This window comes from Dysidea avara, chromosome 12 (genome assembly GCF_963678975.1).
Source record: "Dysidea avara chromosome 12, odDysAvar1.4, whole genome shotgun sequence".
NCBI lineage: Eukaryota > Metazoa > Porifera > Demospongiae > Dictyoceratida > Dysideidae > Dysidea > Dysidea avara.
This window is the reverse complement of record NC_089283.1, coordinates 5,382,376-5,406,931: the sequence shown is the minus strand read 5'-3', so window position 1 is coordinate 5,406,931 and position 24,556 is coordinate 5,382,376. Positions and strand designations below refer to the sequence as shown.

The window sequence follows — 24,556 nt, the reverse complement described above, 5'->3', positions numbered from 1 at the left end:
TCAGATTGCTGAGAGTTGGTGCTGATTTCAACGGTTTTGGGTGGCTTGGAGCTAAATCCATTAGCTTAATGTTGCGTCCAGCCCTCCCGCAATGCCATGTTACTTGGAACGCATGCGTGTAAGGAAATTTAAGTGTGGGCGGGTACTCACTGAAGGGAGGTGAACTTTGAATCAACAGTACGCCAGGTCTACGTAGGCGCTATCAGAATTGCTAAATTCTACAGGTGTATTTAGCAATGGATAGCAGCGAGCTACAAGTGCAGTTAGAAACGCGGGTGAAGCGCCGCGTCTATCTTCCAGAGGGTGAAGACCAATATGACGCCGCCTCAAAGCCTTTAACAGGTGAGACCAACGCGCAATAAGATAGGTGTTTATGTGTGTGTAGTTTGTGTAATCAGTGGCGATGGAGAGTGTATAAAGTTGAGGTGGTATTAATTAGAATATTACACACATTTTAGATGTTGTACTGGATGATGCAATCGACTTACCTACTGCAACTACTGACCTGAAGTCTGGCTTCGTGTCAGATGTGACAACGTGAGTTGAACTATACTAGCAGATAATCAGTGTTGAATGTGTCTTTGTAGTGATGCTGGCCTCTCCCCATGTGCTGTTATGTTGGGCCTCCTCTACATACACAGACTGGTACACAAGAACCCCGGCTATGTTACTGCCACAAGTAGCAGAGATATCTTCCTGGCTTCAATGGTAATCTATTAGTAGTGACGTGTAGTGATTTGTATGTCAGTATATTCATACATGTCATGTTGTAATTTAAGAAATTTGGTAGTTGACTTAAGTATGCTTGGTATATCATTCCAATAACAAAAAGCAACGTGAGTAGACTTATGTTAAAAACACCATGTGCTCTACATACATCAATATTGATACCATATGCTTGTCATGTCTCTGGCATGGCCGGATCAATATTAATTTTAATTAACCATGTATTAGTTGAGAATACCTTTGCAAGAGGCTAGAGCCAATATATTTACCCATCACAGACATGTGTTATGATAATGCTGTGTGTACAGATGATAGCCAGCAAGTATTTGAATGATGAAGGAGAAGAGGAATCATTGTTGAACTCCGAATGGGCTAAAATAGGTCAGGCTGGCATGTTTGTAACACATTTGTATGACTTGCAATTTGGCCCACAGGCAGGAAAACTAAGCACTCTGTTGACTGTTTGGAAATTGAGTTTATCTCGGCATTGGTAAGAACCCTGGTTTACAACTAATTATGAATATTTTTTCTTGCCAGGATTGGGAGTTATATGTCTCCCTACAAGAATATATGGAGTTTATTGCAACCATTGAAGGAAGGTGAGGTAGAACCTGGGTCTCTTCTAAAGCAAGTATTCATCATCTTTATAGGATTGCCACCTCTCAAATGCAGTGGAGAGGATGGTCCACTTATTCTGATATGGTGGCTATTTGGAACTGGCTAGACACAGAGCAAACCATGTTTAACTTTGTGACAGAAACTACTAAGGTGTGTGAGACTAAACTGTTTGTTATTTATTTAACTGTGGTCCACAGCTTATTTTACAAGGGACTGTTGTGTATATGATGTGTTTCACAACATTGTTTGCATTGTCAACTGCTGTAATTCATTGTCTGGAGCAGTCACATACCCATGCCACACCTCTTCCTGAAGTGGTAACATCGGACTTTTCACCAGTGGACTATTTCCTTTACCATGGTAACAGTTTGAAATCGTCAGCATTGTTTATGGACACTCCTGCTCAACTTGGATTAAATGAAGTATTTTTACCATCAAGATTTCTCCAAAGACACTTTTCAGATTCTCATGTTCATCATATTGTTAAGAAGCATGTTACAAAATCAAGAGTGTTTAATGGACCTAGTTATGACAGTGTAGACTTGTGGTACTGGGGTATTGCTAAACATGTGTGGAACTCGATCAGTGACTTATATTCGACTCAATTTGGTTTCAATTTGAAGCACAGTGCTTATATGGCTAAAGAATACTTACAGGAAGCTCTTAAAGTGGAAAGTGATATCCTGATACACATATAATCCCAAACATGAGAGTTCACCTGATACACATAATAATCCCTAACATGAGAGTTCATCAGTTGTTTGCTGTTAGTAATTGTGTATTTGAGATTTGTTGTGAATTATTGAAAGCAACTGCATACAAAAATATATTACAATTTTAATCTCAATTTCATACGTTTTGGTGGTCTAAGGAAAGGGTTGTCAGTACTTGTCTCTGCTTCATCTTTTTCCTCCTGTGAACTTGTATCATCTCCAGTTGTTGTGGTGGTATCCATAACATCAATACTGTCTTCATTACTGTCAGGGAGGACTGTGTCTGAAGACAAAGGAGGGGGTGGAGGGCTTAACCGGTCTTCATCAGTTGGCATAATAGCTGTCAGGTAAACTGGACCAGGCTCGGGAGGCATGGGAATTATCACTAAGTGTGATAAGGATAACACAAATGTAGAAGTAGCAATTCACTGATTACAACATTCATTATACATGTCACTACACTTGGTACTTACGACAGGTTGACCCAATGGTGGGGTCTGCACCACTAGCTAGTACCCTGGAGGGTCTGGTCTTAGCTAAAAACTGGCTCAGTCCTCGTCTGGTGCTCTCTTTCTGCATGGCCAGTTGTTCCCTAACTTGTTTGTAGTCCATATTAGGCTTCAGATACGTCTAGAATAAAAGCCCACACTAATGAGTACAAATTAATAATCAAAGGGTGATAGAAACATGCAGACTTTCCATATCATATACTTAGAATTGTTGTTAAATGTTAGGTACATTATATCATGACCTGGCCCATTTTAGCAATGCATTTCCAACTAAAATTGACAAGGAAGTATTTCGTCTGCAACAAAGTTGGACCACATGCATGATTCATCCTACCAACCGAATCAGTGAAGCTCCAATTGTAAGTCTTCTCAGGTAGTCTTTGAGATGCCAATAGAAAAGTTTTGTATGGGCAGACCGCTTTGTGTGTGTGTGTGTGTGTGTGTGTGTGTTGGGGTAGTTTTCCCTATCCCAATACACCAGTCTAACTGTGTGAGACTACAATTAACTAGTTTCGTACATTGTCTCCCAAATCTCTACGTAAAGACTTACTGGTGTAGAAATGAAAGTGTGAGCATCTGGCAGACTGGGTAGGTAGTCAGGCATATTTGATGAACGTGGTAGTTTAGGACCAACTGGCATCCCTTTAGGAGACTGAGGTGGATAATTACGTAACTCTGTTGTGAAACACAATTAATAAAACATCACCTCCTGTGTTCTTACGTCTAGTTAGGTGTCGCTTGTTAGGGCGTTTGGCATACTCCACAAGAGCTGCACTTTGGGGTCCCCCAATTGCAACTAATGACATGTGGACGTCTGCAAGTGTTGGCTGTGTCCTAAACGCCACCTCAGCATAAGCTTGAGACAATCTACCAATCTCTGTAATGTCTAAATAGCAAGTCGGTGCATGGAAATATTAGAATACAAAACAGCTTACAGCTTTGTATCATTTCTGTAAAGGTAGCCAAGGCATTATCTGTAGCACTACCGTATCCTGCTTCCAAGCACAGAGCGGCCACAGCTACGGTGAGCGCTTTTCTACGTGCCACATAAGTATCATCCATTATCCGGTTATTATAAAATACGGTAGTTCACCTCTCCGTATGCTCAATGTTTAACCATTCTTGAAGTATGGAGCATTTGGTGGCAGCGAGAGATTATGCAGCATTAGCGAGACGTTGTGAAGATGCTGAATTAAAGGTGTGTTCCATACTTTAGTACCTGGATGTGGAAATTGAGTAAACACGTTGATTAAAATATATTTTATAGGCGCCTAATGGGATTGCTTCTCCACAAGTTTACCAGTATCTCATGGCAGCCTATTTGTTACAAAATGAACTGTACGTTATGTACAATAACCCAGTGATCGTGTTTATAATGACAGTGTGTCAACAGGGACCATGCAAAGTTGCTCTGGGAGAGAACACCACCTGAAATAAAAGAGGTGTCCTGTTTTTGTTTACTTCTTGTTCCATTTATCATGTACCTGTTACACAGACTTACACTGAGTTGGGTGGACTATGGGAAATAGGCAAGAAGTTATGGAAACATGAGTTCTCTGAAGTGTATCAAACAGCTAGGAAACATTCTTGGTCGGATGCTATTAGACCATTGGTATCTGCACTTATTGGTGGGTCCGCACATATCGTGTATGTCTCATAACCTACTGTGTGTGTTTTAGAGGCTACCAGAAATCGTGTCCTAGTACTCATTAGTCGTTCATACACAAAAATCAAACTGGATGATGTAGCTTCACTTACAGGTTTATCTGGTTCTGACTTAGTACAAGGTAATGTTGTGTGAAAATGTATATGTTTGTGTGACACCTCACATCTATGCTTGATATCTAAAGGACAAATTGTATGTGTACATCCTATAGCTATTTGGAAGCAAATGCCCAATTGTCTCTAGTGGTCTTGGGGTCATTGTGAAACTTTGGGTCTCACTCTGTGAGACCTGGATAGTCCTCCTGCGGATTACTAACCCTGCCCCAGGAGGATTTGCATGCTAAATCCTAAAGTGCCTGAGTGTACAGGCATCCCAGTGCTGGCTCACTGGGTGGCAATAGCTATGTTTCACATGGCTAGCAGAGGAGGGAGCATGTGTAAATAGATGACTTTTTTTTTTACAGTGCTAAACAGCAGAGGTTGGGAATATGATGGAACAACTAATCTTTGTACCCCAAAGCCAACTGGTAATTCAAAATCTCATAATGAATTTTATATCATCAGTTCATTCTGTAGCTCCAGAAAGTGTCCAGCCAAAGCCAAGCCAGGAGAAGTTAGCAAAACTTACAGAGCTTGTATCATTTTTAGAAAACTGATGTCGCTAATTATTATTCAAAACGTTTTTAAATTCTCAATGATTAATAAAGATTGTGTAATAATTTAGAGTTCAAGAAATAGATAGGTAATTAGAAATAATTCATCAGGTCCACGTGGGTGATGCCTGCATTCGCTCCACCAGAAAATCAGCCAATAGTAGGCCACTGGGGAAAGCCTACCTCTACTTTGGACTTCTGCGAGGAGAATTATGCTGTGAATTTTTATATCGCGGAGTTCTGTAAGCTTATAGAAAGCTGCACGTCAATGGATATACGAATGATGTCTCAATGCAGGGAACACCATTACAAATATATCAACAATAATTCTTCCACTAGTCGGAGCAATCACCTCTTGGAGAGGTGGGCTGGAGCGCCGCTACATCGCCTCCTATGTCTTACTAACTGGTGAGGACTATTAAAATATTAGAATCCGGAATTCCGGATATCGATTTCTTTTTTGTAGTGGTTGGAATTGGATCGTTATTATTCCATGGATCACTGTTGTATCAGATGCAGGTAGAGAATGTTCTAATAAATAGTTTGTATTGATCAGAGTATAGAGCTGAAAATTTGTTGCCATATAACAGGAAATTTTGATGATAGGAATTTTTTTAGTTCATCAAGCACCTCAAAAGTCAGTGTTTAGAGATCTGTGATTTCTTGCTTTTGTCAATTCGTCAGTAGTGAGTTAGTCAAATTTTCCTTTTGTCAGTATTTCCTGTTATATGGTATTGTACCTCTGTTTTTTGTTAGATAATTTTCTGATGTGAAAATTTACCACGAATAAAGTCTAATGCAAAACTTATGTGAAAATATTTTACTCAAGCTTTCTTACACAGCTAAAGCAGCTAATATTTCCAAATATTAACTGTTTGGCTTGACTTTCAAATCTACACATCAAAGAATGTGCTGACAACTCGTTTATCCAGATCCCATTTATCCGGATTCTCGGTTAACTGAACTACAAAAGTGACTGCTCTATTAGAGTAGTGACTGTTCTATTAGGGTAGTTGAATAATACTGATGTTTTTACCAATCTTCTTTAAGGTTATTTATACACAGTTTCAGAGATATGGATTTTTCAGACTTATGGACCACCCCTGGTCCCAAGGGGTTTGAAGTTCCACTGTAAGACACACCAGAGAGCAAGCTGACTATCTTACCTCCACGTACAGGCAAAAACAAAATTCAAACAAAACTGTCGTGTACTATTAAAGCATCACTTTTAAAATTCTTTATTAGGACATTATACAGAGGTGTATGTTTGAGTAACATCACGTTAACAGGATGACAAAGTGAAGCTGTGGAAATGAAGTTGAAGGACACAACACAACGGAAGAATGGTACGGTAGAGCAGACATAGAAGGATAGCATTCTACGTTTTGCTAGTCACACCAGATTGCTCCAGTTGACTATTCCAAGTGTGGTGACCTTCCTAGCAAAGCAGCTTTAGCAAGATGATGGAGTAGCAACCCATTCTGTGTGTCCCTGTTGTGCATAAGAGTGATGTAACCAATGATAAACATCACTAGCATAAGACACCATCTTTGAGTTTGCTTATAATGTTAGCAGTGTACTAAGTTTTGTACTCCCTTGTCCATAGGATTTGACGAGCTCCTGATATCTGCAAATAATCTAACAGAGCAGTCATGTAGAATAGTTTCGTTCAATGTAATCTATCATATAAAAATTAGATTTGTGAATTGTGGTATATACACACTTTTCATGTTATTCACCTTGACAGAAGAAGCTACTAACATGATATGGAACCAGTACCCTAGTAATGTTTAACTGAATGTAACTCCTACTTTAGCTTCTGGATGAGCTACCAATGTTGTTTACTGCAGTGCAGTTACTCTACTGTCTGTAGGTTAACCATATAAGGTAACGCTTTATTTAATAGCATTTTAATCACTGTAGTCTCAACATGGGGGGACCACATGGCAAGCAATCTCTGTTTACAACCATCTACCTCAGTGTGTTGTACTTGCTAACAGCCATTATATCAATAGTAAGTTTACTCCAGTGTTTCTGTGTTGTTTTGTTGCATTACATGTCCTGTACAGGCATATGTAGTGGTCGGGAACCCTGTGTTTCATCAGGTGGCGTTTGGCATGATAATGTTAGCAATCTCATTTGAAGCATTGTATGTGTTAAAGTGAGTAGCACTTTAAGACATGCACTAGAAATTTACTCACTTCATATACAACTTATTTGTGACTGTACGTATGTATGCCCTGAAATAAATTTTCTTAAAACCTAGCTGAGGCTAGCTCAACTTTTGTAGCTAATAGACTACTGTAGACCAGTTAGCCTGCAGTAAATGTGTATTCAAACAGCTTTGCTCTTGGTTTTAAATTTTGCCATGTAGGAATTCTGTTTGGCTACTGTAATAGAACACACAGTGAAACGTTTACCTTATTGTTCGCTGAGTGTTCAGTAAATCAAAACTGTTACATTATTTGGGCAAATTGGCCACAGGTGAGTCTATTATTTTATTTATTGCAGGGCTTATGTCCACTGGAGATATTTAAGCTGGACGTGTGTAGCATTTGGAAGGTGAGTAACTGAATACTATTTTGTATCCAACCGTGTATTAACACCTGCTTCCACTTAGTTGCTGGGGTAACTAAGCCGCCATTTAGTCACAAACTATAGCATGTATTAATGTTTGGATGCTACGTACAGAAATAGAATTTCATTCTGTATTTCATTCTAGAGGTAGAGGGCATTACAGCAAAACTAAATGCCAGATTTTAAACACCCAGATAGTTTCTAACAATTTTGTGCAGTGGCAAAAGTGGCAGCATAAAATGCAGGTAGTAGGGTGTATGCAACACAAATATAAAGTTGTCCAAGTAAATAATACCTGAATGTCAGTTTGTATATTATACAGTACCACTCAAATGCAATGTCGTCTTGCTAGTGATTAAAAAACTAACTAACTAACTAAAGGGCGTGGCACCCATTTCGCTTGCAATTTTGTTTGGGATGAATACTTGCCCTTTAATTAGCAAGTTTTTTAACTGCTCACACTCACTAGACAACATTGCATTTGAGCAGTACCGTACAGTACATTTGAGGTTAAAAGATGCTGTAAAGAAAAGAAATAAATTCAAGAAAATATTGTAATTGTGCGTGTGTTGTTATTACAGCTACATTGTGGCATTCCTTATATGGTTACTGGATAATAACTACTGCTCTGATCTGAGGTGGGTAGAAAGTAACTTGTAATACAGCAAATTAAATTTGTGTGTGTGTGTTGTGTGTGTGTGTGTGTGTGTGTGTGTGTGTGTGTGTGTGTGTGTGTGTGTGTGTGTGTGTGTGTGTGTGTGTGTGTGTGTGTGTGTGTGTGTGTGTGTGTGTGTGTGTGTGTGTGTGTGTGTGTGTGTGTGTGTGTGTGTGTGTGTAGTTAAGTGGTTAGAACACTGGCCTGGTTATCACAAGGTTCCAGCTCCTTGATGCCTAGTTGCTGTTGTTGTTTCCTTAAGCAAGAAACTGCTCCAGTCTACCCAGCTATATAATGGGGACCTGGTGACTGGGGAAGCAAATGCCCAACTGTCTTTGTCTTGCTTAGCAGCGTTGGAGTCAATGTAGAACTTCAGGTCCCGTGACCTTTATTCATGAGGGTTGGGCAGCACTCCTAGTTACTACTCCTGTCCCAGGAGGATTAGTCTGCACAGAGTTCAGACTCAAGTACCTGAGTGATGCTCAGACATCCCAGTGATGGTTTGCTACTGTGTTTGCACAACTACTTTTCCTTTGTGTTTGTATGTGCAGACTTTGTATACACTTTGTATACATGTTTGTAGGCACGTCTTTGTATGTGCATACAAAGACGTGCCTTTTTGCCAACCACAGCAGCTACAATGTAACCCATTACTTTCTCCACTACCGCATGGTGTTGTTGATTCATGGTATGGCTTATGATGACTCATAATTTCTGTAGTGATCCCTACTCAAATGTGTTCTTCCTTGTGCTTGTATTGTATTATTGATGCTAAGGGTTTAATGACTGATATGTTTTGTATTCAGGAATATGAGGGCTGATTTAGGCCATCAACATCCAATATCTGTCTTCTCTCAGTTACATGGCTGGTGGCATCTGTTAACTGGGAACACATCATTTCTGCACATCCTCATCAGGTAAAGAAGTTTGTATGTGCATTTAAAGAATTCAACACGGTGATACTTATATATGATTATCCCTTAGACACAAATAGTATTTGTGTTGACTAAAACTTGTAGTTACATTTTTGTCAGCATACTGGACTCGTGCCTAGATTGCTGTAGTTTTATTACTTTATTGTGGGCTAATCTGGACTTCTTCAACATGTGTATATATGGTATGGTAAAAAAGGCCAAGATTTATCAATACATTGTTTCCTAGACATCTATGAACTGGTGAGGGTGGGAGGTTAATTGAAATTCATTATTTAGTATATAGCTAAAAATGAAATATTTATAAAATGTGTAAAAATAGGATATGCGACTGACTACAAGAGATACATATTGTTCACATTACGGGTTTGTTTATCTGTGAGTTATGATGCACCATTCAAGTTTACAGTAAAGTGGTCCCTCCATTATCCGGCCATCAATTATCCTAACTTTCTGTATCCAAACTATGGAAATGACTGTTCTATTAGAGTATACCTAAAGTGTATGTTCTAATAGAGTATTATAATGCTCTGTATATAAATGTATGGGTCTTGTTTATCTGAATTTTTCCATTATCCAAGCACATGTACACCTAGGGCCCTCGGATAATGGAGAAACCATTGTAACAATAAAGCTAATTGTGGGGATTAGACATATAGGCTTTGTAACAGGTGTTACACCAAAATCCTTGAATTCTTGACACGTCATGGTACATAGCTATTATGCTGCAAAGCAGTAGCTTATGCATTATTATTCCTGTAATGTGAACATCAATGTTGTACGAATAGTTTTTTTTTTTTTACTCTGTATACTTGTCAAGCAGAGGCGTAGCTAAGGGGGGGCATTTGCCCCCCCATTACTAAATGATTTTTTTTTTAAACCTTCGCCACAAGTTTACCAGTATTAAACTGACACGCAAATGACTGTAAATTATGTACACTACTACGCGGTATCACCAGGGGTTGCTAGTGAATGCGCACACACAACATTCAACTCGCTCGTGGATCCATCAAACGAAAATATTAGAGACATACTTCTATATTTAGCCTAGATTACTCGCGTGATAGAACATTTTTGAATCTAAAAAGAGTAACCCGCTTCTCCGCGGCAGGAGTCACAACTTACAAGTGACAAAGGAGACCAATTCACGCTACGAACCTACTGCCTACGAGATGATAAAGTGTTAGCTAAATAAATGTACCAAGTTTATTTTATTGAGTCGATCACACTGGATCTTTGTACGTACGGCAGTGCAGTCTGTTTTTACTTTGTCAGTCAGTCAGTCAGGTGGATCAGTCAAGCTTACAAGTTCTTCTAGCAAGACAGGTGGGATTTCGTGCAATACATGGCATTTGAATTTCGCCGAGTGAAGTGAGTGAATACGTCATCCTGTCAGCAGTGTGCTAGGACTGCAGCACAGGCTGTGGCTAACGTAAAGTAACCTGTATTTGCACTAAAGTATTAGCTCTACGGGACTGTGAATTTGTTGGAGTACAGTTGTGGCACGTGCGATTATGCTCGACGAATATAGCTACCTCGATTGGAAGCAGTCAGTACTGAAATAGTTACGTAGCTAGTTATTTAAGCTGTAATAATACAACACCGTATGTTGGCTAGCCCACCATTGGGTCATTAGCCTTTTTTGCAATCATGAATGATTTTGAGTGTTTCGTGGGGGCATGCCTGCCCCTCCATCACCTTCTGGCTAGCTACGCCCCTGTTGTCAAGTACTCATGATTGTTCTATTAGAGTAGTATGTAGTAGACTGCTCTAATAGAATATTGACTGACTGTTCTATTAGAGTATCTCGATCCTTTTTTTGTGAAATTTACTGACTTCAGATTTTTATATTTATTGCAAACTGCTGGAATTATTCTTCCAATGAAGTTATTGAGAATTACAATGTATTTAGAAATATGAAATCCACTATAAATACTGATGTGGTAGCCAAAAATAAATGCAAATGGTGGACAGGATTCAAAAGAAAGAATTATTGGCCTAATTAAGGGAAGGTTTGGTTGCAGTCTGTTAGATTGACATGTATACATCAGCTAATAATATTTCATGCTATTTTTTCCTCAGTTCAAGAGTGAGGATGACATACTTGGGCTACAACACAAAGATTAAGGTGATGTGTTGTTTGTGTTTATTGTGTACTGTACATTTCTCCCGTACAGACCATCTGTGGAATTCCTTACCTGCAAGTCAGCAAAGAACATAATTTATAACTGCACAATGATGACATACACTACAATCTAAGACAACAAAATGTGTCAAACAAAATCTTCTCTGCTAGTATCAAGATGAAACTATTGACTACTCTAATAGAACACTGCATGTACTATTGTACAATGGTATCAGTGTGTGTTGCATGTCCAGCTACACCTGTATAGAGGTGACAGTGCATGTTGCAGCCTTCACAAATCATGAATCGATTGAGTACATTATGCATGTGTGTGTCTAGTTCTAAGTGGCTGAGGTTGGCACTACCAGTCTTTATTATATTTTATAATTGTAAGACTCATATGCATGAGCATAGTACAATGATTAGTTACAAATTAAATTAGAATGTAAGTAAGTAAATTAATTAAGTATAAGTAAGTAAATTAATTAAGGATAAGTAATTGAAGAGATCACTAGTGTACAAGTGTAGAGAATTGTTGTAGAGTTGGTGCATTGACAGTGACACTTTGTAAAGCATTCCACTGAGGGACTACTCGTGGAAAAAAGCTGTACTTATAGCTATTAACTGTTGAAGATATTGTAACAAATCTTTTGTTGTGACCTCTAGTGATAAGAGAGTTTTTAATCATGCATTCTGGGAGTGAAACATCTATTAAACCATTTAAGATTTTATAAAGAACACATAGAAACTGAATATCTCGTCTCTTCTTCAAGCTGTCCCACTGTAAAGTTGATAACATTTCACTGACACTGCTGTATCTGTTAAAATTGGACATTACATATCTAGCAGCTCTCCTTTGAACAGATTCTAATTTGTTAATGTTGGTATAGGGGGACCAAACAAAAGCTGCGTACTCCAAAATTGGTCTGACATATGTACAATAAGCATCAAATTCCTCTGACAGAAATGAGTGTTTCTTATGAATGCTAGGGCAGAGTTAGCTCTGTTACAGATACACTCAATATGCTTGTTGAAGGTAAGTTTACTGTCTAATGTAAGTCCTAATATTTAGCTTCCTGTACATGGGTAAGCATTTGATCATACAGTGTGTATAGTGTGTGACAGTTGGATGCACTTTGTGAGTAATTGTTAAAACAACACATTTAATTGGGTTAAATTGCATAAACCATTTGTTTGCCCAATGTTCCAGACAATGTAAATCATTCTGTAGGCAGGCTGTAGGATATCGGAGTCATGCTTAGAGTGAATTTGGCAATACAATAGACAGTCATCTGCAAATAGGCAACAAGTAGATTTGATACAGCTGGGTAAGTCATTTATAAAAACAAGGAACAGTAAGGGGCCGAATACAGAACCCTGAGGTACTCCACTGGTAACATTGACAGCTTCTGAAATAGAACCATCACAAACAACTTGCTGTTTACGGTGGTTAAAAAAGACTGAATCCAGTTAATTGTCTCTCCAGTAATTCCGTAGTACCTTAACTTTAACAGTAAGAGTTTATGGGAAACTTTGTCAAAAGCCTTGCTGAAATCCAGCAGTATGCAATCAGTTTGTGCATTGTCATTTAAACTGGACGCTAAGTCATGGACGGTTAATAGTAGTTGAAGATCAGCAGAGCGTTTTTGGCGGAAGCCAAACTGATTGGTTGAGAGGATATTGTTACGTTCTAAATGACCCATCACATGCGAGTAAATAATGTGCTCTAAAGTTTTACATAATAAAGAAGTGAGTGAAATGGCCCTGTAGTTAGCTGGGTCGGATCGTGATCCTTTCTTGAAAATAGGTGATACTGTTGCTTTTTTCCAATCTGTAGGGATTATGCCTTGTTTAAGGGAAGCTGAAAACAAAATGAACAAACATGGAGTCAAATTTGTACCACATGTACATACTGTCAAAATCTCATAGCTAATGAATCTTATATCATCAGTTCTTTCTGTAGTTCCAGAAAGTGTCCAGCCTAGGAGATGCTTGCACTTCGCCTCGCAGCCAGGGCTTGCATCAGTTTTAGAAAACTGATGTCAAATATAATTGAAATAGATAATGCTAGCTAATTGAAATAGAGGTAAATATAATTCGAAATACATTCAGCTCAAGATGCCCGCATTCGCTCCTCCAGAAAATCAGCCAATAGTAGGCCACTGGGGAAAGCCTACCTCTACCCTGGACTTCTGCGAGGAAAATTATGTCGTGAACTTTTATATCGCGGAATTCTGTAAGCTTATAGCTAAAGAACTGCACGTGTATGGATTTATTCAATGCAGGGAACACCATTACTAATGTATCGATGATAATTCCTCCACTGGTCGGAGCAGTGACCTCTTGGAGGGATGGACTGGAGCGTCGCTACACCGCCTCCTATATCTTACTAACTGGTGAGGAATTTACACGGATGGCTTTGTTATCTGCTAATAGTAGAATCCGGAATTCCGGACATTATAGTTTTTAAAAAGTTTCTTTATATATATATAGTGGTTGGGATTGGATCATCATTATTCCATGGATCACTGCTGTATCACATGCAGGTTAGAAAATGTATAAGTCTTAGGCCACTCCAAATAAATTTCCTATTTCCCGTCCTGACTTCAGGCATATTTGCATGCGGGCGGGTGGTACATTTCCATTATTTTATTGTGAGATTGGCAGCTTTTCAAGCTGTTATTTTCCTGGCACAGCTATAAAAGTAGAAAAGCATGTTCCTTCCTTTTCAAGAAAAATAACACATGAAGTTTGTGCCGACTTGATAGCACTGCTGACACATGAGCTGCCACTGTTTCAAGATGGCTTTACTAAGCCTGTCAGTATGCAAGAATAACCAGAAAATAATGGAAGAATACGGAATAATGGAATATTTAGAGCTAACAGTAACCAGATGCAGGCATTGGACGGGAAACAGGAAATTTATTTGGAGTGGCCTAAAGTCTCCAGCACAACTGCCAAGTACATATACATATACAGTTTGTATTGGCCACTATTTTGGTGATTCTGTTTTTCATCAGATGTAGAGTGTGGGCAGGCGGGTCATTACCATTATACCTAGTACTTCCCACAATATAGCTAACTAGACTTAGACTCTATTTAGGCTGTTTTGGGTGGGTAATAAATCTCATATACTCCACCTTGTTTTCTAATATACTCCACGTCTTCAAGCACAATATAACATATGCTCAAAATCGGGTTTGTCCAATCGCTATGCGTTGTTCACGTGCAGTGATTTAACGAGCGCGATTATTTAGTCACGTGAGGACGCATAGTTGCTATGGCGTTATTATTATCGTAAGAAAACCAGCCGCTTTAGCCGAGCCTACAGCAGAAACAGCCATGGATGAGGTAAGTAATCTGAGTGTAATGTGAAATAGAGTCTAAAGCAGTTATACGGGCACAATGTGGAGTCTATGAAATTTATAAACCCTCAGGCCCTTAGTAGCGCCCTCGCTTCGCTCGTGCGCTACAGCCTGGGCCTTCAGGTTTATAAATTTCATAGACTCCACATTGTGCCCGTATAACTATTATTTATTTTCATACCTCCAGGGTCTGATAACAGGCAATTTGCTAAGTTAGCTAACTCAACATAGTTTGGAAACTATCTTCTTTAGATATAGGCGTCCTTCGTCACATGATCAGTTCCACTCGAGGATCAGCTTCTTACTTGTAAACTTCATTGCACCAATCTTTCACATTCTCTTAGCTACAACGCACAAAGTTGCTACTGTATAAGTGCAGCAACTTGAAACTGAACTGCACAACCTCATATTTGGTTAATCAGATGAAATAATGGTTAAATCTTTTATAATGGGGAAATACATGCGGCAGTAAAAATACATGCGGGCGTTGATGATGAAAACAGAAAATCATTAATAGTGGCCTTAATCAGAACATAGATTTTAGAGATATGTAGTACTGCCAAGTCAGGAGAAATTATCAAAAGATTTAATCGGATCAAAGCATCAGAAAGAGCAGACTACAGCATGCTAGCTTGTGTACTGAAATGCCTTTAATGCTGTAGCTATTGGCTTTTAGCGAAGACAATCAAAGAACGTGGCTACATATCGCTATCTTATTATTGTAGTTATTAGCATTACAAATGGGTCAGTTCATCTGGGTCACATTTTGTCCAGATCAAGGTGGGTCTCATCCATTTTATTGAATACCTGTAGCTGGGTCTGACCTGAATGAGATCACATATGATCATAAATAACAAATTGATTTAGATTTTTTTCCCGGGTTAGATGGACTGTCCTTGCCTACCACCCCTAGCACTGGCTGTCAAGTGCTGGACAGCTGGAGGGTACCAGCTACTGAAACAAATCAATCGAGGATGCCAGACTCAGGGCGACCCTCGGAATAGGCCAGATCGACCATAGATGGTATCGGGCGACTAGTCGATGACCGATAACCCCGTAAGCATATCACAGCAGACCTTAACAAAGAAAAACACAACCGACATCGAACCCAGAATAAACAATGACTGTAATTCACATTCCACTTCTCAGCCAACATAGAAGCAAGTTTCCGAAATACAGTAGTTGCAGTAGGTCCCATGCCTCCAGTGGCTGCAAAAACTAATGGAAAGCTCTCTCCACCTCCCGAATCCATTCATCATATGCTCGATGTTTCTCCTATTCATGAATTTGGTAGCACCTTGGCAGTGGGGAGCGAGAATAGGAGCGCGCAAAAGGATTAAACACCCTAACGTCAAAAAATGTACGCTGCCTGTTCCGACCCCAAAAGTCCCTAGCAACAATATCAAGTCGAGCTCCATCTTCTCTGTTGGCAGTAGCGTATCGGAGAGTTTCAGATCTATAGGAAGAAGAGCAGGCTCAACACTGACATCACAACACACCTCACTCAGTAGACTCGCAGTTAAGTCACGAACTTCATTGTGGCGAATAGATGGAAATCCACCACACGGACAACTAAAAGCATGCTCCACAGAAAATAACTTTCCACATGCACATGTTTGCGGCAGGTTCACTGGTTGCCAGCCAAATCTTAAACATAGGGCATCACAAAACTCCCCTTTGGGTACAGCAAACCCATGCTCAGCAATTGGAAGGGTTGTTAGCCAACATGATGCACATTGCTCTGAGATGAGGCAGCTTCAAAGGCACGCCTCAGGTGTGGAGACAAGCGTTCAGAAAGCAAGCCTGCCTGAGCAGATAGATCATTGCGGCAAGAGACCCTCAACTCACGTTTGCACTGGTACATCTGTTAATTGATTTTGATGGAAATACAGTTGTACATATTCAAGAAAGTTATGTGGAGCCTTGCCCACCATTTGGGAATGTGTTTTACTGCCTAGAGATAAGTGGAGCTACTCCCACTTATCAGGATTGAGTGTTATTGGATATAGGCAACTAATTTGGCATCAAGTTAACCCACTTTTGGAAATTATCCAGCTAGTTACCTGCAGACTTACATGTAGAGCAGATTATAATGGTCGGAAATCGGAAATTTACCGACCAATTAACTTAAAGACTGCCCAATTACTAAACCAGCCAAGGATGGCCAACCATTTTGCGCTAGAAAGATAGATATACTCTAATAGTACAGTCAGCTACTCTAATAAAGCAGTCGAAGTGCTTCTAAAATATTGCACCTAAAAAATCTTAAAAACAACAAAAAAATATTCCATTGGGGAATTGAACCTACACCCTTCTATTTGTTGTGCACTTTTCTACCACATGTTCACATACTCTTGAAGTGACTTTTTAAATGTCTTGCAGTATGGTTAGAATTATGTTCATTTACTTCAATACAGCTCATGCGCTTAACGCTTTCTCTGTCCCTGTTCAAAATTCCATGGAGTGCAGGTGCAGTGATTTTAGTAGCTGTATGATCACAATATAAGTACTGTAGTTGTAGTGTAATATGACTGTGGGTACAGTTCACCCACAGACCTTCAACGTTTTCTGGGTTGTATTAGTCTATACTAATGTATACTCATCAGTGTGGCTTGCAGTGCATGGCCGCTGAAGGACTTCAGTGTCAAAATTAACTGCACACACTGTTATAGACAATTTATCATGTGATCTTTTTCACCTTATAATTACTACTTTTGGCTGTAGCACAAGCCCTACAGACCTTTAGTACACCATATGTACTGTCATATTTGTACCTCTGTGTGTGTGTGTGTGTGTGTGTGTGTGTGTGTGTGTGTGTGTGTGTGTGTGTGTGTGTGTGTGTGTGTGTGTGTGTACTATAAAGCATTAATAAATAAATAAACTCATTTGTGATCTCAGAGCTTTAAAATCCAAAATTTTCTTGGGATACATTCCCTGAATCCCCCTATCTTGGCATGCTGCATGTGTGTTTCACTTTCATTGTCATACAATGTCAGATCAACTATGACTTTGATCTGACATAATAGATCAACGAAGACTAGTTATAATCTGCTCTGAGTCACACCCACTAATCAATTGTTCTTTAAGTTTGTTGAAATACTTCATGGTTTCTATTTCCTCTTGTAGACAACAGTGTGGTAATCTGTGCTATAAATCCAAGACGTAACTAGCAGATTGGAGCTTGAAACTTGACTTTGTATATCTAGTTCTTGATGCATGCCTAAACAGGGTCAGTTCCCATCCGGATTATACTATTCAGGTCAGTGGGTTAGTAGTACTGGCCCAGTTACAACCCTGGTAGCTACTGTATGTGATTGAGATACTCTAATAGAGCAGTCACATAAAATAAATTTCATCAATACACATACATATTATTTTATATTTGTGAATTGTAGTATACGCACTGTTCATGTTCACGTTGGCACAAATGCAGAACTATCCAGAATTAGCTACTTGCACATATTACCATGGGAACAGCTGTACACTTATCCTAGAATTGCTCAACTGGATTCATGAATGTATCACTCCTACTTTAGCTTCTGGATGAGCTACCGATGTTGTTTACTGCAGTGCAGTTCCTCTACTGTCTGTACGTTAACCATATAAGGTAGTGCTGTATTTAGTAACATTTCAATCATTGTAGTCTCAACATGGGAGGACCACATGGCAAGCAATCTCTGTTTACAATCATCTACCTCAATGTGTTGTACTTGATAGCAGCCATTATATCAATAGTAGGTTTACTCCAGTGTTGCTGTGCTGTTTTGTAAGATGTCTTGTACAGGCATATATGGTGGTCGGGAACCCTGTGTTTCATCAGGTGGCGTATGGTGTGATAGTGGCAGCAATCTTGCTTGAAGCATTTTATGTCCTCAAGTAAGCAATGTGTTAAGACATGCATTATATTGTGAACGAAATTCATGACAAATTATTTGTAACTGTTGGGCATCTGAGCTAGCTTGTACATCCATCATATTTGTCCCATACATTTTAAATTCCATTTTTTTACAGCCTAGCTGCATGAGGCTATTTTCTAGCAGTGAAATATAATATCTAGTTCTATACACCAGCTAATTCGAACAGCTCTGCTTTGCCATGAAGGAATTCTGTTTTACTACTCTAATAGAACACACAGTTTTGATGTATTGAAATGTTTACTTTTGCCATTTTGAATTGTTTGTTAAGTGGTCAATAAACCAATTGCAGCTGTGCATTTCATCAATAGTTTTTACATGACTTGGTCATAGGCGTTTTCAATGTTGCTAGTGTTAACATGTAGTGATTTGCATTATTTAATGTAGGACTCATGTCCACTGGAGATATTTAAGCTGGGCATTTGTATCATTTGGAAGGTGAGTATCTGAATATTGTCTTGAATTATGACCAATCCTGTATTAACTCCTGCTCCTGTTGTGTAGTTGCCAGTGGTAGAGGGAATTACGGCAAAACTAAATGCCACTTTTATTTTAAATAAATGCCCAGTTAGTTTTCTAACAATTCTAGATCTGTACGATGGAAAAAGTGGAGAAGCAAATAATTAAGCATCCTAAGGTATGTATAATCTACTTTCAGAACAAAGGCATCAGAGTAGGTGCCACCGCACATTTTGGCTAAAAACTTGATGAAGCCTAGTGAACATGCAATACTTAATGGTACCAATTAATAGAAATGACACTTATGTCTTTCACCCAGAGTAGCTTCATGTCCACTTTCCTGTATTAAACACCTCTAAAAATAATTACTGTTTTGGCTACTTTGGAAACATTCCTTACAGCTTATGGTTTAACAGTATTGCGGAGGCTCTTTTTGGTCAGTGTCCAGTTTTATCCCTAGTTAGTATGCCTTAGCTAACTTTGGCACCTTTGATATTTGTACAGAGGCAGTCTTTGTTACAAGGTGTCCTTAAACATTTAGATTCATTATCAGTACTGCTTTTAGCATTGAACACTTGTCAAGTAACCAGCTAGTACCCAATATAGCCCATATTTGCCTCCGAATAGCATCTCAAAATGTGAAATTTTTGATTTTTTTTCTGGGAGAGCATCCATGTCCCCAGACCCCCCTTGGCTAGCTGCCTTCAGACTGAGCCTTACCTGTTTTACTTTTACTCTGACACCTAGAAAAGTTGCTACAAAGACATAAAGCCTGCCCAGCCACAATTCGAGACAATATTGTAAGTGTGTATATGTGTTATTACTAGTGTCACTTTTACAGCTACATCATGGCTTTCCTTATATGGTTACTGGATAATAACTACTGCTCTGATCTGAGGTGGGTAGTACAGTACATTTTTTTTCTGTGTGAGTGCACACATGCATGTGTGTATTTGTGAATTTGTGTCTGAGGAGTGCACCAAATCACTGTGTTTGTGCCTTGCACTCATCTAGTGCCTGAATAACAGGTTTAATTAATTTCAGTGGTACTGTTACTATTGACGTGAAAGCAGTGACCACCACACATTATCACCGTGAATCCAAGTTCTCCATAATGGCAGCATTTTTCTAATCATGAAGCACGTACCATTGTATTCTGCATTACATAATGTCTCTTCCTCTATTTTTGTACAGAGACCATTTTATTCAGCTCATGTAAGATATTTTCAGTAATTGTGCAATACCTTTATGCATGTGGGTTTTCTCCTTGTGAGCCTATGCATGAAAGTGAGCAATAGGCAATATACGTTAAGGTAATACACTGGTAGCTGGTGATAGTGATTAGTATGGTACATCATTTGGGGCTAAGGGTTTTGTGAACAATTTCCCCCTTGGTATTTTTGTGATATTTGTGTTCAGGGACATGAGGGCTGATTTGGGCCAGCAACATCCGATATCCGTCTTCTCTCAACTACATGGCTGGTGGCACCTGTTAGCTGGGATTGGATCGTTTCTGCACATCCTCATCAGGTACAGAAATTTGTATGTCTCTGTGTCAAGAATTCAATGCAGTGATAATTATATAAATTTATTCCATGAAATGTGTGCTTACCAACTAAAATGATACCAAGGGTTGAGGAAACCGAAACTTGCAGTTTAACTAATTAAGCATAGAAACTTTATACCTTAATTTACAAAATTCCTCTTGTCACATGGAACAGATACTAACTCATTGACTCACCATCCGATGATGGATTGTATAGAGTAAAACATGGCTACTACCCAATGCATACAGAACTGGGAAAATTATATTCTTTATTACTTCATAACAAGTGACTACATCAACCCTTAAAAGAGTAGACCCCTGTATATTGTGCAAGTACATAACAAAGGGCTAGGGGAAATGGAGCTCTTCCTCTTGTAGAGATTGAGATAATTAGAGCGTTCCCACTCTCTAATAAAGCATTCGGGAATATACCTGGCAATGTTTCCAGATTAGCATAATTATCATCTTACTGACCTGCTGGGTGATTTTCCTTTTTCTAATTCAGCAAAAAAAAACAACAAAAAAAAAAAACTGGGATTTGTGAATAGTTTGACATGTGCGTAAATGCTACTTTAGTGATTAATGTGCATTTGATGGTTAAGATAACTTAAGAATGTCGAATACTATATCAATCATGGTGAAATTTGACAGTTCACAAAGTAAACACTACATATATACTGGGGCTAAACATAGGGTATTTGAAACTCAATGAAAATGCTTTGAAAATGCCAATGAAAACCCAATTACAAAGAAATGTTTTACTGGCTTTTCATTGATTATTTTCAAAGTAGTTTAATTGAGTTTTCATCAGTTTTTCCTATGAAAAACATTTCACTGCATTTCATGACCACTGATGAAAGCAACCAATGAAAACTTCACTTTTCATGGAGTCTTTCAAAGGTTTTTCATTGGTTTAGCTCCAGTATAGTGAAATAGGCTGATATTTCAGCCAGATTGTATGGCTGTAAACAAAGCACTGTAACTCCCGTACAGTATGCGGTAAAGGTATGCAATTCATACCATTGTATCCATTATATAATAAGGAATAAAACAGTACCTGGGATTATATCCTTTGGCAAAAGAATAAGGCCAAAACTCACAATGAATATAATCTGTCACAAAATAGGCAAATTGTTGCATATAGCTATACCATCAGGAAACAGTAGATAACATCTTCACAAGCCTCAGAGATGGGGATCTCAGCAAGGGATCTACAGGATTTAGATACCTGTAAGAAATTCAAGTGTTTCATCTTTCTATGGTCAAAGCACTACTGATGCGGCCTTATTGATAGGAGTGGTAGAATAATGTCGGGCACTAGCATTAAAGATGATTTTTGAGTATACTGATATCATAATGCTCAATTTTGTGAGCATGATGGCACGACCTCACCAGTCATGCATATAGTCTGTTAAACTACTTTATTGTGGGCTTATTTTACATCCATTTAAGCTATTTGGCTTTAATGTTTTTCTCCAACATGTGTAGAAAAATGTAGCTAGCTGTAAGTATCCATTAATAAATGTGATAAAATTATACATTAAGATACATGCAGGTAATCACTATATGTGACCCAGTCTGAGAAAACCGGGCTTATCGCCTATTTAAAAGTATCGAGAAATGCCAGTTTTAAGTATTTATTGTGTTGTAGCTTGCCAATGGTTGAAGCTATGTGTACCAAATTTTCACACGTTTTGCACCAATTTCTTACCTTCCAGAGCATCCACTGTGCAAAACAACTAAGTTTCCCGCCATTTTAGATAATTTTTAAACCGAGGTTGACTGTATCGGGCGAGCTGCAAATTGGGTGGGAGGTGGGGGCCCTGGAAGGCAGGCAAGATGGTGTTCAAAAATTGAAAAGGAAGGCCAAGGGATGAATTAGGCCAAGTTTTGGGCCATTGAGGTCTCAAAACTGGCTAAAATGAAAGGAAATTCACAGCAGAGGTACTTATTCAACACCACAGAGCTGTACAGCCACATACAGTCATCCCCAGGCTGACCAGAGCTCCATTAAGGCCCCACACCACACAAACGGATCACCACTAGGCTTGGGAAAAGCAGCCAGCAAAACCAGACCACTCAAGTCTAGCTGATTTCGATTGTGGAATTAGATAGTTTATTCATGTAGCTTGTGTCCTGGGTGAAAAATCGAATCTGCTGACATGGGCGATACGACCAGCTTTCTCAGACTGGATCACATATTATTGTTATCCAAATGTGTAGAGCTTTTATCTACTCTATTATAAAGAAAAAGAAATTGGCTACATAGTAGCTATTACAGTCCATTAGTGTAACTTGTATAGCTGTACATCAGCCGAGATTATTTTGTGCTATCATTTTCCAGTTCAAGAGTGAGAATGACATACTTAGGCTACAACACAAAGATTAAGGTGATGTGTTGTTTGCGTTTATTGTGTACTGTACATTTCTCCCATACAGACCATCTGTGGAATTCCTTACCTGCAAGTCAGCAAGGAACATGAATTATAATCAACGCAGTAGTGACAATTAAAATTTTATGAAATTTTTGACTACTTCAATAGAATACTCTAATAACACTCACTACTCTAAGGCCACTCCAAATGAGGATGTAGTTTTCCGCCCTCCGCCCGCATCACGTCTGAGCACCCGCATTAAATGGTCATTATTACTATATTATTGTCCTTATTCTCTAATTATGAGACGATAAGGCAGCGCCCCTCGTGTATGGATCTGTGTTAAGTCTTCTGTTATGTGCTGAAACTATGAAAGAATAGCTGTAAGAGACCTTGTAACCGGCTGCATTGGTCATTTTGCAAAGCTGTGGAAAGTTGAGGAATTTCTAAGTATAGAGCTAAGTTTAGCAATGAGCTAGATGATGGAATGTCAATCTCTGTACAGCTATCACATTAGATAAGTAGTTATAGCAAGTACTCAAGTGGCAATTAGAAATAACATAATGTCTTAAGCCTTGGTTTTTAGCCAGACAAAACAAGCCTAATAAATACTGCTTTCATAGTTGCTATAATACTATATTCTGTTCGGATTGTTTATTGCCTGGAGCTCAGCATTCTAAAGCAGTGAAATTTAGTAGACTGCTGCTAGGCATGTGCCTCAAAGCCCTTTGGTATATGCTGAAAGAATGAATGACACACAAACTGAAAGATTCTATAAGATTATGTGAAGCCTAACTGAGTATAAGACGCAAAAAGTCACAAGCTCAAGAAGTGTGTCAGCCAATGTCCTGAGACTAGATGATATCTCATTCTCTGGCTCTTTTTCCAGTCTTGGTCAATATAAATGACATTTTCACTCAAGTAAGTTGTAGAGATTGTATATTTGTATGTAAATCGGTCTGTGTAGCTAGATCTAGACCTGCCAGAACAACTATATTCAGCTGATAAGTTTCAGTTGAAGCATTATGTGTAACTGCTCTGGTTCAGTAGCTCCAGAGTGATAGCGTATGTGTGAAACTTAAAGAAGAGTATGAAACAGTGCTGTGCATGTAAAACTGAGCTGCAGTAGATTTTTAACTTCATTCCATAGTTAGTTTTGTGGCTCAAAAGCTATTGATGTAATAATGAATAATGATAATAAGCCTCCCTCTCTCACCAGATTTTCAAAAAGCTCGGACAGGAAACTACATTCTCATTTGGAGTGGCCTATTAACAGAACTATCATTTGAAAGTTCACTGAGATTCCATTGTAATTATAACCTTGTCAGTATACACCATTTTGTTTGTTAACATTTTACTAGAATTCAAGAAATACACGAATATTTTGAAATATAATCGTCTAAAATTAAGTGCGCGTGACTTCAAAATGCCTGCATTCGTTCCTCCAGAAGATCAGCCAATAGTAGGCCACTGGGGTAAGCCTACCTGCCCTGGACTTCTGTGAGGAAAATTATGTCGTGAAGTTTTATATGGCGGAATTCTGTAAGCTATGATCTTATCTTGTACAATGATATGTGAAGTGTTACTTTATTTGTGGTGTACTATGTGTTGTCGTGTAATTGTTGTGTTGTACTATAATATATTGTTTATATAACTATTAATTTTGTAGTTGTAAATTTTGTTTTTGTAGCTAATTACTTTATGTACACTCTTGTATGGAAGAA

The 24,556-nt window shown here is 38.7% G+C and overlaps 5 protein-coding genes across 5 annotated transcripts; 4 read left to right on the top strand and 1 right to left on the bottom strand.

Annotated features, from left to right (window-relative positions):
- Nucleotides 1-77: 77 nt before the first annotated feature.
- On the top strand, nt 78-2,191 carry LOC136239995 (protein CNPPD1-like). Its single transcript, XM_066030789.1, has 8 exons — nt 78-342; nt 459-537; nt 588-708; nt 1,035-1,107; nt 1,161-1,216; nt 1,264-1,325; nt 1,377-1,494; nt 1,542-2,191. Exons 1-8 carry the CDS (start codon nt 237-239, stop codon nt 2,040-2,042), a joined length of 1,116 nt encoding a protein of 371 aa, XP_065886861.1. The 5' UTR covers nt 78-236; the 3' UTR covers nt 2,043-2,191.
- LOC136239996 (transcription initiation factor TFIID subunit 8-like) lies at nt 2,052-3,677 on the bottom strand. Its single transcript, XM_066030791.1, has 5 exons — nt 3,502-3,677; nt 3,288-3,452; nt 3,117-3,241; nt 2,531-2,687; nt 2,052-2,442 (listed from the first exon to the last, which is right to left on the bottom strand). Exons 1-5 carry the CDS (start codon nt 3,626-3,628, stop codon nt 2,174-2,176), a joined length of 843 nt encoding a protein of 280 aa, XP_065886863.1. The 5' UTR covers nt 3,629-3,677; the 3' UTR covers nt 2,052-2,173.
- LOC136239998 (COP9 signalosome complex subunit 8-like) lies at nt 3,483-4,950 on the top strand. The gene is made up of 8 exons (XM_066030793.1): nt 3,483-3,590; nt 3,655-3,764; nt 3,834-3,904; nt 3,960-4,008; nt 4,062-4,194; nt 4,246-4,353; nt 4,696-4,758; nt 4,808-4,950. Exons 2-8 carry the CDS (start codon nt 3,696-3,698, stop codon nt 4,885-4,887), a joined length of 573 nt encoding a protein of 190 aa, XP_065886865.1. The 5' UTR covers nt 3,483-3,590; nt 3,655-3,695; the 3' UTR covers nt 4,888-4,950.
- Nucleotides 4,951-4,982: 32 nt separating this feature from the next.
- LOC136239992 (alkaline ceramidase 3-like) lies at nt 4,983-11,482 on the top strand. Its single transcript, XM_066030785.1, has 11 exons — nt 4,983-5,126; nt 5,182-5,292; nt 5,351-5,403; nt 6,701-6,753; nt 6,808-6,898; nt 6,954-7,045; nt 7,396-7,446; nt 8,043-8,099; nt 8,923-9,033; nt 11,131-11,176; nt 11,226-11,482. Exons 1-11 carry the CDS (start codon nt 5,009-5,011, stop codon nt 11,274-11,276), a joined length of 834 nt encoding a protein of 277 aa, XP_065886857.1. The 5' UTR covers nt 4,983-5,008; the 3' UTR covers nt 11,277-11,482.
- Nucleotides 11,483-13,270: 1,788 nt separating this feature from the next.
- On the top strand, nt 13,271-23,015 carry LOC136239991 (alkaline ceramidase 3-like). The gene is made up of 11 exons (XM_066030784.1): nt 13,271-13,409; nt 13,459-13,569; nt 13,667-13,719; nt 18,075-18,127; nt 18,182-18,272; nt 18,323-18,414; nt 18,840-18,890; nt 19,753-19,809; nt 20,331-20,441; nt 22,802-22,847; nt 22,897-23,015. Exons 1-11 carry the CDS (start codon nt 13,292-13,294, stop codon nt 22,945-22,947), a joined length of 834 nt encoding a protein of 277 aa, XP_065886856.1. The 5' UTR covers nt 13,271-13,291; the 3' UTR covers nt 22,948-23,015.
- The last annotated feature ends 1,541 nt before the right edge of the window (nt 23,016-24,556 follow it).